The sequence below is a fragment of the Thalia democratica genome, chromosome 3 (genome assembly GCF_965202585.1).
Source record: "Thalia democratica chromosome 3, ktThaDemo2.hap1.1, whole genome shotgun sequence".
Classification (NCBI taxonomy): domain Eukaryota; kingdom Metazoa; phylum Chordata; class Thaliacea; order Salpida; family Salpidae; genus Thalia; species Thalia democratica.
In genome coordinates, this window is record NC_139167.1 from 26,548,018 (window position 1) to 26,567,462 (window position 19,445).

The following is a 19,445-nucleotide window of genomic DNA, read 5'->3' on the forward strand; positions in this document are numbered from 1 at the left end:
GCTGTATTGTTTGTTTTTATTTATATTCCAGTGAAGTTACTTTACTAGGATCTTTTGTTAGCAAACGATTTAACCTAATTTTTAAACAGTTATAGTTAAGAAACTATCTTATAATATTGGATAAATTAAAGTCACAAAATATTATTGTATTTTGCCTGTTTTATTGTTTTGAAAAGCTATAAAATCTGTTTTTAATAAAACTTTGAGATAATTAGTTTCTGAACATTTATAAAGTATTAAATGTTACATTTTTTGTTTACTGATTGTATACTAATTCTTCAAAATCGAACCGGTTTTTACAAAGCTTGCTAAAACATGACCACATAGACTTATTCATTTTTTCCAAAAAATTATGTAAAGTTTCCTTTTATTTGATTTGATCGTTAGATTCTCATATCTTCTGATCAAGTTTATGTGTATATCCCTTCTCTTATCCAATCGAAAGTAAAAAACAGGTAGGGATACTGGAGTTTAATTATTTAATTATTTAATTATATTAATTTATAAATTCAAATTAGTAGAAAAGGACAAAAGGAAAAACTCCAGACACCCCCTAATAAGAAGAATAGAACATATAAGAGAAATGATAAAACAAAACCTTAAACCTTTTATAGACAAAAAGACATATAACAACCTAATTACAGGTGGCAACTCGACGGGCAAGTTATATGGCACGTGTAAAGTCCATAAAACAGATTACCCATTGAGACCTATCGTATCAATGTTAAACACACCATCATATAAATTAGCTGAATATCTGGATGTAACAATCAAACATCATATCCCAAAACAATATTGTGTGGAAAACAACAAAGAGTTTCTAGAAAAACTTTCTAAATATGAACGAAAAGACGGTGATTACTGCATTAGCTTTGACGTAGTCTCACTATTTACTAATGTACCACTAAATGAAACTCTACTGATGATTGCAAATGGAGTACGTGATAGTACCATACCACAATCAAATATGTTAAATCTTTTAAAGTCTGTTACTGGAGGTTTGTTCCAATATAATAAGCAATTATGGACACAAATATATGGCGTAAGCACGGAAAACCCACTAGCGCCTACTATAGCAAATTACTTTATGGGAACATTGGAAAAAATCTCTTTAACACCGAAGATGAAAATAATCCAGTTTTATACCTTCGATATGTCGACGACATATTCTGTATCTTCCGAAAAGATGTCTCATTCGAAAAATTCCACAAAAAGTTAAATAGACTACATAAGTCTATCAACTTCACATATGAATTAGGTGGAAACGAACTCCCATTTTTGGACATTAATATCAAACTAAACAGAGAGCAAATAACAACAAAGGCACACAAAAAAGAAATTGATACAGATGTCATTTTAAATTTTAGTGCAGTGGCACCAATCAAATGGAAAAGAGCTCTAATACTGTGGTTTGTAAACAGAGCGAGAATTATAGCTTCTACGCATAACATTTACAAACAAGAAATCACAAGCTTAAAAGAAAAATTCTTTAAGAATGGTTATCCAAAGAAATTGTTGATGACATAATTGAAAGATCTCTTAATATAAATAAAGACTGCACTAAACAAAAACTAAGTAATTCAGACTTCAAAAATGTTGTAAAGGTACCGTATATTGGAAAACCTAGTATAGAGTATAAAAAGAAACTAGAAAAGCTTCTAAATAATTACATCGAAGAATTTAAAGTAATTTTTACCACAACAAAAGTAAGCAATTACTTTAGTAATAAAGATAAGACACCCCATGAATTAAAATAAAACGTGGTCTATGAGTATAAATGCTCTTATGATAAGAGTATCCAATATATTGGATTCACTTCACGACCATTAGTAGAAAGAATTAAAGAACATTTAAAAGGCAAAACATCGGTATCGGACCATATTAGCAATTGTAATGTTTGTAAAAATGAAAAAATAACTGTTAATAATTTTGGAATTTTGAAAGAATGTAGAAATAAATTTGAGACCGTGATAAGTGAAGCTCTACTAATTAAACGCTATAATCCAATTTTAAATAAACAATTAATTAAACCGGGTATTACCCATACATTAAGAATTTTAGATTAGTTTGATATGTATTAGTTTGACAATTTGTTAGTACCTATGTAAAATGTTATTTTATTAGAGTTTATAATCTTAATTTATAAAATTTTTATATAATGTATCACTTAGAAAATTTTTTTTGTATACTTAGTTGTTTATCACTAATTTCATTTATTTTTGCAAAGTATTTTTTTGATAATGACTTATTGAAAGTCGAAACGTCGTCATGCGAATAAATTTTAAACGTAGAATGTGTTTCTTACTGAATTGGTATTTAAAAACTCCAGTATCCCCACCTGTTTTTTAATTTAATTAGATTAAGCATGCCTTATAGTTCGGAAAAAATAATGTTAAAAAACTAAAATTGTTAGAGAACTCTAAAAAAAAATCAATTAATTAAATCTTAAAATTATTACTACAGTATAGATGATGTTTGTTAAATTTGTTTTATAAGTTTGAGTTTTAAGCTACGTTACAGCTAAATACTATTTATAATTAATTAATTTAGAGTAATTCAGTTTACTAAAGTTGTAATGTAAAAAAATAGTCGTAAGACTCATACAATATCTGAACTAAATGCAATCAAAAGCAAACTGTCTGAAAAACCAAGTATTTTCCACTAAATTAGTTCAAGCATTTTAAAAAAGTCTTGAAGTAACTTTTCGAATTCAGTTAAATGATGCATATAATTTTTGTCATAAATAGTCTATAGTCTAGGTTTATAATAAGTATAATGCTGTTCAAATTAATCTCTAAAACACATAAAAACAGCCATTGGTATGGCTTATAGGTCTGTTACCATGAACAACATAGCATACTTTTCAAACAAAAAAAAATTAATTATTATCAAACTAACTTGTGTTTATTAAACGTCCAGTGTTGACTATTTGAAGTAAGTCTTTATAAAAATACTTTTAGAGTTGAGAATAGCTCTTTAAGATAATAGTTTGTATTTTAACGAGCGGCGTCGAGTGGTATTTTTCCCAGGTGGTGCCGAAAAAAAATCGAGTTGCCGCTGCTTGATTTGCCCCTACTTGAATTGTCCCTGCTCGAATTGCCTCTGCTCGAATTGCTTCTGCTCGAATTGCCTCTGCTCGAATTGCCTCTGCTCGAGATGCTTCTGCTCAAATAGCCTCCGTTTGTGTTGTTTCTACTCGAGGTGTCTCTACTCGAATCACCTCTGCTTGTGTTGCTTCTACTCGAGTTACCTCTGCTCTGCTTAGCTTTGTTTAATTTTTTTAGAATAGTTTGTGGAATGACACTTAAGCCTGTACTGTTTTAGGGAATTTTAAACTAAGCTTACTTAGCACAAGATGTTGATTTTTTGGTAATTATTGAAGAAATTTTGCATTTTTGAATTCATTTGCGGCAGTCAGCTAAGAGTTTGCAGTAGTAAAGTGAGCAAAATAGTCGTTTTCTAAATTGGAGTTTTATAAGAGATTTTGTTTTAAAAAATAACGAAAACGTTAAAGGTACTTAATTTTTCTTACAAAATTTTAAGGTAGTGCAAGTGCGACAGTGCAACACCACATGCGACGCCCCTAGTTTTAACTAACTTTAAGATACTCCTAAATAAGTTTTAAAAATCCTTAATTAGTTAAACGTTAATATATTTAACAATATTTAATTGGTAAAGGTATAAATAGTTTCATAATATTTTTTACAGAATTTTATATTAAATTAAAAAAAAATTTTAATAATATTTTTCAGTTTACGTTTAAAACACTACGAAAATTAATAAAAATAAGGTTTTGTTTTATAATTTTTGATTGATAAATATAATTAATGATATGATATTAGCCTTTGCAATAAATAAAAACTTAATGTTGCTGTTTAGCTTCCCTTTAAAAAAAAAAAGTATAATTTAAAATATATTAACATAGTTATCAAACTAGTATTCTGTTCAGGGCTTTAACTTTCGTTGAGAAATATTTTATCTTACCTACCAAAGCTTAAAAAAAAAAAAAATTATATCTTAGGTAGAAAAACATATGAGACTATTATTAATACTTTTTTAATTTTGTGTGTTGAGTTAGACTTTAAGCTTGTTTAAAACTATGTTTATCATACCTAAACCATTATTTATACTATATAAAAGTATCATCTTAAAATAAAACCTAAAATACAAACTAAAACGATATTAATACTTAATTATTGTAAACCAAAATTTAAGTTTAAAAATTAGATTAGTTTTATAAGCTTATTTAGTCTTTGCAAGAAGTTTTATTAATTTATGTATAACCTTTTATATTGCAAATTTAAAAAAAAAACTTTGTTTTCAGTGTACAACAAAGAAAGTGTTGATTAATTGTAAAGTTAAGCTTGGTCGTAAAGTTTTTTCATCAAATAATTATTAAATTTTCTTGTTCATTCAAAAGCTTTATGTTTTGAAAACTTTTACTTTGTAGTTAAGGTTACAATAAATAAGACATTTTTGTTACAGTACATTATATAACAAGTCAATACAATATAAGGTTTTTTTTTACAAAGTATTAAAAAACTAAAAAGCTTTAAAGTAGGATTTATTAATTATTTCTTTATTTAATGGTTGCTTTGTTTTGGATAAAACTAATTATAATCTAGTTTTTATGTTTATAAACACTAGAGCCTTTATTAATTAATTATTAATTTATATGTATCCTAAATAACATTTAAAATAGATAAACACTTTTGGTTGACATAAAAACGTTTAATATAGGGTTTGTCGTTTTTCTAAAGTCATTGATTTTGTAAATGGTAAAAAATGGATATATTGTTGTAAAACTAAAAAAAAAAGGTTGAATATAAAATTCTAATAATTTTATCACTTATTTTTTTTTAACGTAAGAATAAGACATTAGGTAGTGATGTAAAATAAAACTAACCCCAAATGTTGCAAACAATAATTATTATAAAGTCTTGTTATATTTTAATTAGGTGAACATCTGAATATTCGAAGTTTTAAGCTGCTTAAACAGCTTTGAATCCAATAAATGAACTAGAAGTAAATTTATTGTCATTTAAACTAGTACTTTAGAAAAGCATATTAATAAAAAGCTGGTAATTAATATTAAAATGCAACTTTGTTTAGTATTTTTGGAACTAATAAATCATTGATTTTTTTAACATGTTGATGACAAAATAACTTATTAGGAGATAAAAAACATGATAGGCTTAACCCTATTAAATGAAAGCGTAGATAAAAAAAAAAGTTTTTTTTTTATATTCTTTTAAAATCAACCTGATAATTTTAAATTAATAATTGTTTTATATAATTAAATAGTATATAAAAAGTTTCTTTTTATTTTTCATCTCTTGGATATTGTCTTTCAGGTTTTGTGTCCAAGGTTTAGGTGCCTAATTCCATTGTTTTGACAGAACATGCAATAAGAATATCTTAGAGAGTTGTTTAACTTCTTAATAATTTTTTAAGCTTTATGTAAAATAATTACATTTATATATATATATATTTATTTATTTATTTATATATTTGTTTTTAAGTTGTTTTCAATGATAAAAATTAAATAATGGTTTTGCTAACCTAGAAATTTAGAGTTTTAAACAACTGTTTAAAGTTGAATATTGCAAAATAAAAAAAGCAGTCTTTCTATTAATGATGTGTTTGATAGGTACCAATAATGGAGTACACAATCTTAGGTTAAGAAAACGAGTAAAATAGGTTTTATTTTCTTATTGGTATTTATTTGTCAAATTGGTTTTTCTCAGTTACAGGTAATTTGTTTAGTTCGCACTTCAGCATTGTGTGCAAAATGATAAAAAAAGATTAAACTAATATATTTTTGATAATACTTTTTAACTTATTTAAGAATACTTTTAAAAGTGTATCACTAAGTTTTTTTATAAAGAGAATCTACGCATATGATAAGAACTTAATAATAATATCAGTTCAATATATACTAAAAATAAATGCCCTAATAGTTTAATTTTTAGTAAATGAATCAAAAAAGCTTTAGTTATGGCCATTAATATGGCTTCAAACTTTATATTAAAAAAGAAAAATGTTTAAAATTTACAATACATTTATGTTTAGAAAATTTAATTAAACTATTGTGAGAGCGTTCTTAAGACGTCATAAAAGTAACAATTGGTCGTATAAAAATTATTCGACTAGGTTTTTTGCTACAAACAACCAGTATTACAAGTTATGACCATCACAACAACAACAGCAAAAGTCAGCAACCCAAACTCTGGACATTTGCTAAATTTATTAAGTCATGACCTTCAAACAACTATTACTTAGTACCGTGTTGATTTAAAACTCACTTTTATGTTTAGACAATAAATTGTTATGTGAGTTTTTTATATTATTTGCAGCCATATATAAATCACACAATACCACTTACTTTAATACTGTTTTTGACTTTTTAATTCATTTACTTTTTTTTAATTATAATTACTATAGTTTTTTAGTATCTAAATCATATATTCCTAATAAGTAATGATAACCAGTAACCATATTCGAAAAAAAACATATAAAATTAGATTGAAGCTAAAAATTTTAAACACAATAATTTTATAAGTATAAAAAAAGCAAATACTTGAAAGATACACCAGAAACTTAGCTTAAAAATAAGTTTATCTATTTATTCTGGTTTGTTTAATTAATTCGTCTATTTCATTGTGAAAATCTATAATTAGCAGTTATTTTAACCTCAACACAATTCACTTATTTTTAATTGGTTTTGAGCTAATCTCAAACATTATAAATCTATAAAACATGCTACAAAAAAATAAACATTTGTTATCTTAATAGCTGCTTTTGAATTGGTTAAAAAGTCTGTTTCAACTAAATACTCTAATTTTCAAATGCCTTTTTTTGATAAAATAATATAAAAACGTCTATAACTTTAAAAAACACTATAAATAGAATGTCTGAACATAACGAACCCTTTATTTTACTTAAAGAAAAAAACATTTTTATTGTTGCAAAGCAGTTAAATTAAATGAAGCACTCAATTTGAAAACCTATATCAACTTCAACAAGGTTTGTAAAATTTTGTAATAAAACAGTCAACTATAAGCAAAGAAACAAAATATATAAACACTTTGTCATTTATTATACTTTTGTGATAAATTCTTAACTACCAAAAAAACTTCATGTTTTCAAATTGATTTTATTGTTAAGTTTTTTTTCTTTCGAAAATATATTAATATATGTGTTAATTGTGTTTGTTTTTAACTATTGTAACAACATTTATATATCATTATTTAAAAAACCTTAGACAAAAAAATATTTTGTATCATTAAGTTTTTGTTATTTGCATAAAAAATAATTCTATGATTATTAATAAACTTAAAACCTTAATTAACAAAACTGTTCTGGTTCAGATTTGAAAAACAAACAATACTCGAGCAGAACAAACGATAAACAGCGTATGTTAAACCAAAATTTAGTCAGTAAAAAAACTATTTTAATAAAAGGTTGTAACAGTAGAAATTACAAATTATAGTATTAAGTTTAGTTTAATTTAAAGAATATATTAGTTATCAAAACGTAATCAAACATGTACAATGTTTATAAACAATTAAAAAAGTTTTTTTTCTAAGATTGTTTGACAAAACACATGTTGATTAATAATATTTATTAAGTGCCAGTTTCAACTACAAATTTACTGAAACCAATTAAAGATTTTCTCAACTATGCAAAACAAAAAAATTAATATTTCAAAGTTTACACATCAAATCATAAAACACAATAACTTAATTATTATATAAACTTATTTTTAAAAAGTTTCATGATGATCTCATAAAAAGCTAACAACAAAAGGTGTCTTTCGAGCTTTTTTCTTCTACAAACAACTTATACATATGAAAACATAAAAAGTATTAAAGAGTATATATTTATAAAAGTTTTTTAGTTACATCATAACACTCTGACATCAAATGTTGAAAATAAAAATAAATTTTACAAATTATATAATTTATACAAATTATTTAATTCACACCTATATTTTTATCTCAAACTATAAAAAAATCTTTTTAATGACAAAATTAAACAAAAGTATCCATGAACTAGTTGTATAAACATTAAAACAATAAAAACTAAGTATTAATAATTGAAGTTTTATATTTGCAAAAACTTATTGGTCAAAAAAAGTATAGTTATACCTGTTCTACAAATAGAATTTTTTCTTGAAAATACTTTAATTATACCTTGTATATACGTTAAATAAGACTCTTTTAAATATATTGTTGCAATTTTACAATTTAGTTTTACCTTATAAAATCAGTTGCTTTAATTTCTGTAAAGAATATCTGAAAAAAAGTCCTTAGTTTACAAGTAGTACTTAAATTATACTTGCGAACTCAAAACATAAGAATATATATCCTGCTGATGAAAATATATAACTAATTTTATAACTTCATTGCTAAAAAACTTTAATAAATATTTAATTTTAAAATGCTTTTACGAAGAGTATAGAGTTTTAATTCTAGTTTGGTTTCAAAATATGTTACATAATTATTTTAGATTTCACTTTAATCTTACGTAAATTCTTGATATACCGACAAAATTATTTAGTGTTGTGTCTGCTGCTGTAACAAATGTATTTTTATAATCGGATTGTTCATCAAATTACTATTTATTAAAAAAATACTATTATTTATGTATTTAATTTTTTTTTTCAGTAAAGTTTGTTTTATGTCTAAAAATTTTCCACAATATACATTAACAAATATTTTTAAGCACTAAGCGTCTTTAAACTTTAAACATTACATAATTGTTTTAACAACAATAATGTAATGCTTTTTTTACCGAAATAAAATAAATAAAATTAACATATTACTGAAGTTTCTGTCTAATTTTTTTTAATGCAATATTTTTTCTTTGTAGTAATGAATAGGTAAAAAAAAAACTTAAATTATAAACCAATAACATTTTTGAAGCTTATTATTTTTTTACTTTTTTATGGACCTAAAAAGCTTAAGTTGTAAGCTGTAAAGTTTAGTTTTTTACCAAGGTTTGACATTTTTTATTTCTTGAAATATTTCTAAACATGATTTGCTTAAATTTGAACTATTTTGATAAATAATGTACAAACTTAAAAAATTTACCATCCCTAAATATAGTTTATATTAAATAGGTAGTTCCAAAAAACAGCAATAAGGTATATTAATATGCAACGCATAAAAACAAACTTAATTAGCCAAAAATCTTTTTTTTTTTAGATTTTAGCCAACAATGAAAATGTATAGCTAACAAAAACTATTTTAATTTATGTTATATATATTGCTTTAAATGTGTCTGTACACACTTAGATATTACATGTAGAAACAATAATAATAATAAATTACGCATATACTTAACTTGGTCTTACTAAAGTATTAAAAAAAGTAGTTTAAAATATGAGAATCTTTTTAAATTCGTTTGCATAGGAATTAATTTTAAGTGCAAAGAAAAGTTCTAAAAGATCAAAACGTATCAAAACCAAAATCTAATAAACCTTATTTTTTGTTATTATGTTATCTTAAAAATTTTGAGCAAACTCAAATGAAAATTTTAGTGATATAAAATCTATAAAAGAAATTTAGGTATAAAATACATTTAAAAAAATAGCTAAAATGTCAAAAAATTTCATTTTAGTTAATTACTGTGCATTACTTTTGTACAAGTGGGAAGGCATTTGCATTTAGTTTATTTACTAAATAGGAATTATATAACTGACTTACTAAATTCTACCACTCTTTACACTCTTGCTTTAAGTAACTACTTGCTGTTTTATAACGAAAGTTCTATTGAAACTGAGAAAATAACCCTGTTAGAATGCTAATCTGCCGTTTTACAATTTTAAGCTAAAGCAGTAAGTTCTTATAATTATTTTAAAATGTTATACAGGGACTTAAAAAGAAATTAATTAAGTTAAACCAAATTACAGAAAAAAAACTTAACTTAAAATATTTTTTGCTTAGTGTGCCACATGTAGTTGTTTGCGGGCCGCATTTTGCCAACCCATGTATTAAATGAATGAAAATCTCATCATGCAATGTTATGTATTAGTATTTTTATAGAATAGTATATTTTTTTTACAGTTTTAAAACCACTCACATTATTTTTTTTTTAATTTTCTAAACAATTCTATATTATTACTTTAAGGTTTTAAATTATGTTGAATGATCTTTTGCTGGACTATGTTTTCATAAAGAACTAAAGATATGTATAAACATATATTATATTTTTTTATACTATAAATATCAATCTCTGCATTTGCATTGAGAACTTTGACTTTTGTCAATTAAAAAAATTTGTTTAAACACTAGCTCCTTCAAAACAAAGTAGAGCCTTATAAATTGATCATTATCAAAAAAAAAAAAAACGATGAACTTCGATCCAATAAAGTTCAACTACTCTATGAAAAATATACCGCTGTGCAACGAAAGACAGTATATGTCCAAGATGTACAACCAAGTATACGACTTCGTAGAAAGACTGAGATGGCGTGCGAAATTCTTTAAGATCCAGAAAACCGAAGAAAAGAAGCTTCAAGAGGAAGACAAAATCCATCAAAGAAATGTTTTTCCTACAAGAAACACACTACCACCGATTGCACAGTTGATTGGATAGATATTTTGGATACAACTTTAAACCATATAAATAGCTGTAAAAATACACTTGAAATTTTATACTAAAGTTAAATATAATACTTTAATGCTAAGAAAGACTTATGGAAAATTGATTTTTTGTTTACTTTCATTATATTTAGAAAAATTAAGCTTAAAATCGATCTGTTGAAATAAGTGTATAAAACAATTTATGGTGTTGACGATGTGCTTTTAATTAAAAATATAGCACATAACATAAACCAATACTTTGGTTTTTCAAACATTTGTTGTTAATTTTTATCACTTTTTTTTTAAATTCAAATAAATTAAACCAAAACAAGTTATTCATAAATTATTTGGTAAGAACAAAAGTTATTAGTTAGCTTAAAAATATTTTAACAACAAATAAATGAAAGATTATTATATAACGAAAATAATAAATTTTATTTACATTTGCTTCATATTTTTAATATTTTCAATTAATATAAAATAATAATTAACTTAAACTCAGTTTAATTTTCTAAAACAAACTATTATTTTAAGTTTAGAGTTGTTAAAATAAAAAGTTATCATGATTAAACATACAAAAATTAAATGTTTGTATGACGTAAATTAACTTTCTCACATAAACGTTTTTACATAAGTTGTATATATAATATAGTTAATGTAAAATAAGCGAAATAATATTCTTTTTGAGTTTTAGAGTTATATTAAGAGCTGTAAAATCGATTTTAAAGCATATTATTTATTTAGAAAAGTCTGAATTTTGTATTCGTAATTAATAAATGGTGCATATGCTTCTTGAACAAGTTATATAGTATTTCTCATGTAAAACTTAGGTTTATATACTTTGTAACTTAATTTTATACAAAATCCTAAAAATATTAAGCTACTCTTTAAGCAAAAATTTTTTTTTACCTCAAAAAAGCTAGCTAACAAGGTGAATCTATTTTAAAATTTTTAAGACCAGCTTTTACTTTTTGTTTTTTTTTAATCCTATTATTATATATAAAATTTTAAGTACTTGTCTAATAATGAAAATTTTTACAAAGAAACTAGTGTTTAACTTAACTTTTGTTGATATAAAATTTCAAAATGCAGGCTTTAACGTATGCGCAAAGATTTAATTGTGACGTAACAAGTAAAACCCCGGTAAAATTTCTTACAAAGCGTAGATATAATCTAACAAACATTTAGTGATAATTAATTATTTAAATCATCAGTAAATTTTCTACAAACTTGAACGCTGTTGTAAATTCAGCTTCTAAATAATATTTAAAAACTATTAAAAGTTTAACTAAATAACACAAAACAGGTCGTTTATTGACCACAGTTGTAAATTCGGCTTTTTCAAAATCTCTTTATATTTACTTAAAGCTTTAAAAATGACAACTGGACTAAAACTTTTCAATATTCATCTATATTGAGTCTAACTTGTTTTACGGTTATTGTGTTGTAGCCATATATTTGGCTTAAAGTTTAAGTAGATACGTAGTTGATATTAATAACTTAACTAAAATAAATATATACAAGTAATGTATTTTAATTTTTACGAGTATTATTTATCATACGTCATTTTTACAATTTGATGCTTTATTTTGTATTTATATTTAAATTAAATTAAGTTTAGTTTAATAAGATTTCGGCTTAAAATACGTCTAAATTAAATCTATATTACGAACTAGCGCTTAATTAGGTTATTTATGTAAAATAATTATCAATTTGAGGATTTGTAACATTTAATGACGTCACATAGTTTTAATTAGCATATTTAAGTTCAATTTTTAAGAATGAATTAAACCTTATTTCATACGCAATGGTAGGTGTTCGTAAATCCAAAATTTAAAGTCATATAATGTGGCTATCTAAAACAGGGGTCGGCAGGCACTTGGTGCTCGCGGGCCAAATTTCAAGTTTTCAAAACCTTCGCGGGCCACAGTTTTAGTTTTATTGATATTTGAGTAGTCTTTTGGCTTTAGTTTTGGTCACACCAGAGATAGTTTTACTTTTATTCATTATATTACTTTAAATGACTTTTAGCGACACATAGAATGCCTATCTAGTAAATAAATATCTATTGGAATAGAATTTAAATTGTTTGTTATACTTAAGTCTTAATACAGTATGTACATTTTAAACACTGAGTAAGTTAAACTTAATAAAATATTTTTATTATTTTACTTACAACCTAACTCTCTATAAAAACCGAGCTTGAAAAACATTAATGGGTCTCATTTATATGTTTTTTATATTAAGAACGACCTCTTCATAAATAAAAAAAATATTAAGTTTTGAATAAGTTTTTGCGTCTTAATTGGTTTGCACTCTTTAAGAAATTCAGTAGTAAGTTAATTGAATAAAATTATTACTTATTTGTACTGTAGAAAAGCTAAATAAAATTTTTTAATGCTGGAATACTTTAAGAAAATACCTTATAACTAACTAATTAGTTATTTACACGGTTGCCACTTTAAAAGTAAAATTTTTAAATTATATTTTAAGTTTATTAAAAGTTAAAATAGCTAAAAACTTTCTTTTAATCAAGATTAAATACATTAATAAAACATCATTATTTTAAAAAAGCACAATATGTAAATTAAAAAAAAATACAAATAGTAATTTTCATTACAGCCATAATAACTATTTTGAAAATTCAAAGATTTATTCAAAGTTTTTGAAATAAAAATTCCAGATACACCTGAGTTTTATAAAAGTTGTTAAACAGCTTTAACCTAGTCTGAATTTAAAAATAATTAAACTGGCCTGTTTGTTTGACAACCCTGTTTAAAATAAAGTTTTTACCGAAGTTCATAAACAGTGAATTAATTATATAACTAAAAAAGTTAATATAATTCAGCTTGAATGAACAATTAAGTTTTTAATCATTTTTAACAAATGTATAGAAATTTATTAAGCTATTAATGAATTAGAAAAACCTATTTTTTATTGAGCATTATAGCAATTCTTTATCTGCAATAAAAATATTGCATTTCAAAAGAGCAAATGTGAATTATAAAAGGATCTATAAGAATTATAATACGTTAGTTTGGAGTTATTGAGATAAACAAAAGCACAAACAAATCGCTTAAGTCAGTTTCAACCACGCACATGATTATTTTCAGTAACTACTGAGTGATCAGAAAAAACTGTTAAGGCAAGCAAAAGTTATTTTAAAAATATATAAACCGTTTAGAGTTGAAAACTTATTTGAATAGTTTGTGTTTATCTTAGTAAAATTTTTTTTTTGTTTCTTCAATATCAACAAGAAGTCGTGTTTAAGAAATGTCTGAAGATTATAAAGCCTACTAGATCAAATTAGGACTTAAATCAATCTGTTAAGATGTGAAAACTGATACGACAGATATTGCTCATTTAAGAATTTTTATTACAGGTGGTATTACTAATTTTGACATTTTAGAAGAATTTCTAGGTCTAGTTCCAATACAAAGCACAATAATAGGTAAATACATATAAAAAGCACAACTTTTTGCTTCTATTTTTAGTATATAAATAAATTAAAAGTTAAAAATAACTGTCTTAAATATTATTAAAATATCAAAGATACTGTTTTGCTACTTTAAATGTGTTTTTAATTAGGAACATTTATATGGTAGATTTTTGGTGTCAAATCGAAATTTCAAATAGAAAATCAAATGTAATTACTTTACATGTAAAAATTAATTAAAATTCCAGGTTTTTTCGATAATTTTCAAATTTAAGGCTTTTACAGGTTTTTTAAATATAAAATGTCAAATTTAAAGTTTTTCCGGAATTTTTTGGCAACACTAATTGTTCACACTTATATGTAATCATTTATTACAAATAATAATTCAAATTATACCAGCTGCAAGACTTAAAATTAAAAATTAAGTTTTAATTCAAACCAACACTGTGCATTGAACAAAACATTCATCATAAATTTAATTTACCATTTTTTAAAGCAAAATATTCAGTTCGAGTGACCGAAACTAGCCTGATATTTTAGCATACAAAAATCAATTCAATCCAAAAACTAAAAAAATGACTAAATTGGTCTGAGATTTGAAGCCTTCAAATAGTCTTAGTCTAAGTGTGGTAATTTCTATTTGTTTTTTGGTCGAATTTGAACTATTTTGATTAAAAAAGTACAAACTTAATAAATTACCATTTTTCAATCTAGTTTGTATTAAAAAGGTTGTTCCAAAAAAACAGCAACTGTGTTAGTATGCAACGCATAAAAGTTAACTCATTTTTCTCAAAAATTTCTTTTTAAAAATAAAAAGTATACCTAACAGAAACCTTTTTTAATTTATGTCATATATATTGTTTTAAATGTGTCTGTACACACTTAGATATTACATGTAGAAACAATAATGTTAGAAAACAAACTTAATTTTATCTCATTAAGTATTAAATGAAAAGTGGTTTAAATATGAGCATCTTTGTTCATTGGTGTGCATAGTAATTAATTTAAAATGCAAAGAAAACTTCTAAAAAGTCAAAAGTGTCAAAACCAAAATAAAGTTAACCTTATTTATTCTTCTTCTATTGTTATTATTTTTATTTTTATTATTATTATATTATTATTATTATTATTATGTTATTTTTATTTTTTTTTGTGCACACTAGAATACAAAACTTAGTAGTAGAACATCTGTATCAAAAAGTTAGGTATAAAAAACGTGTGAAAAATAACTAAACTGTAAAGAAATGACATTTTACTTAATAACTGTGCTCTACTTTTGTACAAAATGGAAAACATTTGCATTTAGTTTTTACCAAAAAGGTGTAATATAACTATCTTACTAATTCAAAGCACTCTTTTTTCATAAATTTATTTGCTGTTGTATGAACAAAGTATATGAAATTGAGAAGCAAAACCTGGTGAAATGCTAACTATTCTTTTACACATTTTAAGCTAAATCAGTAAAGTTTTTAAATTGTTTGAAAATGTTATACAGGAACTTAAAACTAAATTAATCAAACAGATTTAACTAAAAATATATTTTTGCTCAGCGGGCCACATTTACATGCTCGCGGGCCGCAAAATTTTCTTTCGCGGGCCGCATTCCATTTAAAAAAATAACGTGCTCGCGGGCCGCAGATTTAACCTTCGAGGGCCACATTTGGCCCGCGGGCCGCAGTTTGCCGACCCCTGATCTAAAACAACGAACTAAATGTAAAACAAGAGCTTGTAAAGATTGTTTGCATCAAAAAGTGTATAGGGTAATCTTTTTATATTCTTCAATTAACGTTTCATATTTTTTGAACCTAGAATATATTTTAATATAAGTTAAGAATGAGATAATAATTAAATGTAAATTTTGCATTGTAGTCATTTAATACATAATTAACTGTACAAAAAACATTAGACAGAACAATTGTCTTTTATATTTTGTACAGTAAATGTTTAAAACATTTTTTGTTTTAATAAGCTTTACTATCTTTTGATCATTTTAGTAAATACTTCCCATATATAACTAACATTCATTTGTACAAGTTTAACAAAACTAAAGCGTGCCGCAACAGTATTTGGATAAATAAGTTCTGTTATGTACAAAACCCTGCCCAATCAGATATATTAACGTCGTCGAATATTGAAAAGTTCTACTATAACTGATTTATTTATAAAAAACTTAAACATTATTATTTCTAATAATACATTACATATAACTAAGTATTAGTTTTTCATGTAAGAAACAAGCCAAAGTAACTAAGAAATAATCATGTTAACATGATTTTATTATTACAGCTCTGGTCTTGTATGCCATTGAAGAGAAAGTTTAGTTTGTTTTGATTATTATTTTTTAAAATAACTTTATTTTTTTGAGGCTTTATTTTTAGATATTTGCTTAATCTGGTGTTAGCAAAACTTTTATTTAATTTAACTTAATAGTTTCAAAAATGTTTAAATTAGAGAATTTATTAGCCCTAAGATCATGTTATTAAATTAATTGTTAGCTTTTTAAATAGTTTTAGATGTTGCTTTTGTACGATACTTCTTCAACAAAATTAACTTATCAGTTGAAAAATTTTACAGATATAAACACATGCATAAAAAATTTACAAAAGTTCTTTGTATTTTTTCAGTAACAAAAATATACTACTACAAGTTTGCTACTACGTACTTGATAAAAAATAATTTTAATTTTGGTTTACTGTATTACCTGAAACATTTGTAAGACGTTTTGTTTATCGGGAAGTGTTAAAACTTAACAATATTTTATTTTAGAAAGCTAGTTAATTTAATTTCGTACAGTAAAGCTATATGAAAAATAAAAAAATTATGGTTTTATTGACATTAATAGGGCTTAAAACTTTCATCAATCGTTTAAATGGAAAAATTTTTAACAATAAAACTATAAACTTTAAGTTGGTTTATAACTTTTTCGACAATGTTTAAAGTTGTTTATTTTACAGACTTACGATTGAAAGCCTTACGAGTAAAAATTAAATTTAATGTGTTATTTATCTTCAACTTTTATAAACTCCCATTTATTACATGTTTAATTGTTAGTGAGGTTTAAAGAACCTGTGTATAAGTAAAACGATGTCAGCTTAACTAAATTTTATGCAAACAAACTATAACTTGTTTTTTAAAAAGGAACATAAACTTGTTTTTGAAGAAAAATGTAAACACATTCATACTACAAAAGTGTAGTTACTATAAGCTGTTACTATAAATTGAGCATTGAGTTTAATAATTCATAACAGAATTTAAAGAACGTACTTTTTTCTATAATTTAATGGAACCATAGCTGTATTTAAAAGCTTGACCGTTAAAAAATAATCCAACAAACGCTATTTGAACGATATTTTGAATATTTTTTTTACATGTTAAATGTTTGTAGTTTGTGCATTGCAAACTTTGAAGTCATATTAGTGAACATATCTAAACAGTTAGAAATAAAAACTATAATAAGAAACACATAAATTAGTCGTTATAAAATTAAGCTAGCACATTAAAACTATTGATTTAGATTAATTCTGATTCTATCTCTTTTATCATTACAATTAAATATTTTGCATATACAAAATTAAGTTTGTTAGTTTAATCATAAATAGTTCTATTGTTTTAATTTCTTCAAAAACTAACATACCCTACCCTGTTATTTAAAAAATTTATTGAAATAGCAAATAAATCATTTTAATGACTAAGCTTGGTTTTCCGCTAAAATAAAGTTTTAAATAAGTATAATTGTTTGTACTTATCGAATATATCTGTTAAATTTTTCTAGATAAGTTTTAAGCCATATATATGGCCGTAAATAAATGCTTTATGATGTTAAGTAAGAAAGAGAAATGATAGATAACATAAAATTTTATTAATAATTTAGTTTAATTAATAAGCAGCCATGAATATTATGTTTGACAAAACACGTGTGATCTATATTTTAAAAATACATTTTTAACATCGAACAGAGCATAAGCATGCACTTTTATATGTCGTAAGACAAGCTAAAAATAATATAGATGTTCGATATTACCAATTTGATCATCAAAGTACAAGTTTTTCGTAGACTGAATTCTATAATTTTGTCGCAAAAAAATAAAGTACTTAAAAATGTATGAATTTATTTTATAACGATTCATTGACTTGTTTTTGATATTCGTAATGCTACTTTTTATTTACTTTCAAACTTTAGCCTTAGTTACACAAGTCTTAACTTCTATTCAAAATAGCAGATGAAACAAACAAATTTATGCATAAAATAAGTTGTTTTTCATTATAATACTCAGACGTTGTTTTTAAAACCAAAAACTTTTAATCATAAACTTAAAGTATTATGTTTTTTTTTTGAAATACCTATAGTACAGTAATCTGTACAATACCTATAACAAGTTAAAAAAAATTTTATGCCATATTACAGCTAACTTTCTAAATCTATAAAAATAAATCAATTTTGATTGAGATTTTTTAAGTTAGTCTATAAAATTTTGCTAAAACTCGTTATAAAGCTGTTATAAATAAATATTAAACTTGTTTTGCAGTGTAGGTAAATTAAATTAAGATGTTTAGAGAATAATTTACACTTGATGAATTTTCTAATAACTTAAGTAGATTTTTTAAAATTGTAACAATAGTATAAAACCACAATTGTTACAATTACATAGTCTTTTAGCTTCTTTCTTCCCTTTTAATATTTTTTAAAAATTAATGTTGGCAAAATTAAGCAATAATTCGGTAGCAACTAAAAACTTAGAATTGTTTCATCGAATATAATATATATATAATTATGGGTTAGTAATGTCAAGCTCACCAATAAGTTTAAACAAATCATCTAATTGAAATAAAAATTGTTAAACCTTAAACAAAATTCGGCTTTAAAAATATAATTTAAACACTAATTTCAAAATTTTAAATTACATAAAGTAACTTATAAAGTATAAAACCTAAATTTCTTTTTTTTCTTGTTCTTAAAACCCTAAAAGTTAGTCAAAGTAATTATAATATATTACAATAATAACGGATAATAAAAAAGTATTAGAAATAAAAACATTTTTTCTTACAATGTTTTGCTAAACTTAAACTTAGTATACACAAAATTGAAACTCAAAAGTTGTTTATTAGTTCAAAAATAATATTTATATATTTAATAACGACTGAAATGAATGTTTACTTTTTGTTATAGGGTATTTTGACCAGTTCAATATATTAGTTAAAGGTTATAAATATGCTATGTCTCTATGCTAGTATGTATTTATTAGGGTTTAGTCTTATTTTTAATGTAATGTATTTTTAACAAAGGTTGTAACATTCGAGTTTAAAAGTTTTATTTTCTTTCATTCTAAAAGTTCATTTTTAGTTTGTGAAATCTGTTCTAACTATAGTACTTATTCCTGATTAGTTAAGAAGTAGAAAAAGCATTAAATTTGAGTTTATAA

At 24.0% G+C, this 19,445-nt stretch overlaps 1 protein-coding gene across 1 annotated transcript; it reads left to right on the forward strand.

The window, feature by feature from the left end:
• The first annotated feature begins 583 nt into the window (after positions 1-583).
• LOC145832140 (uncharacterized) lies at positions 584-1,219 on the forward strand. The gene has a single exon (XM_082939495.1). It carries the CDS (start codon positions 584-586, stop codon positions 1,217-1,219), a length of 636 nt encoding a protein of 211 aa, XP_082795621.1.
• The last annotated feature ends 18,226 nt before the right edge of the window (positions 1,220-19,445 follow it).

What these genes read in the sequence shown, in the direction of transcription:
- LOC145832140 (XM_082939495.1), top strand. Translation starts at nt 584, where the DNA reads ATGATAAAACAAAACCTTAAACCTTTTATAGACAAAAAGACATATAAC.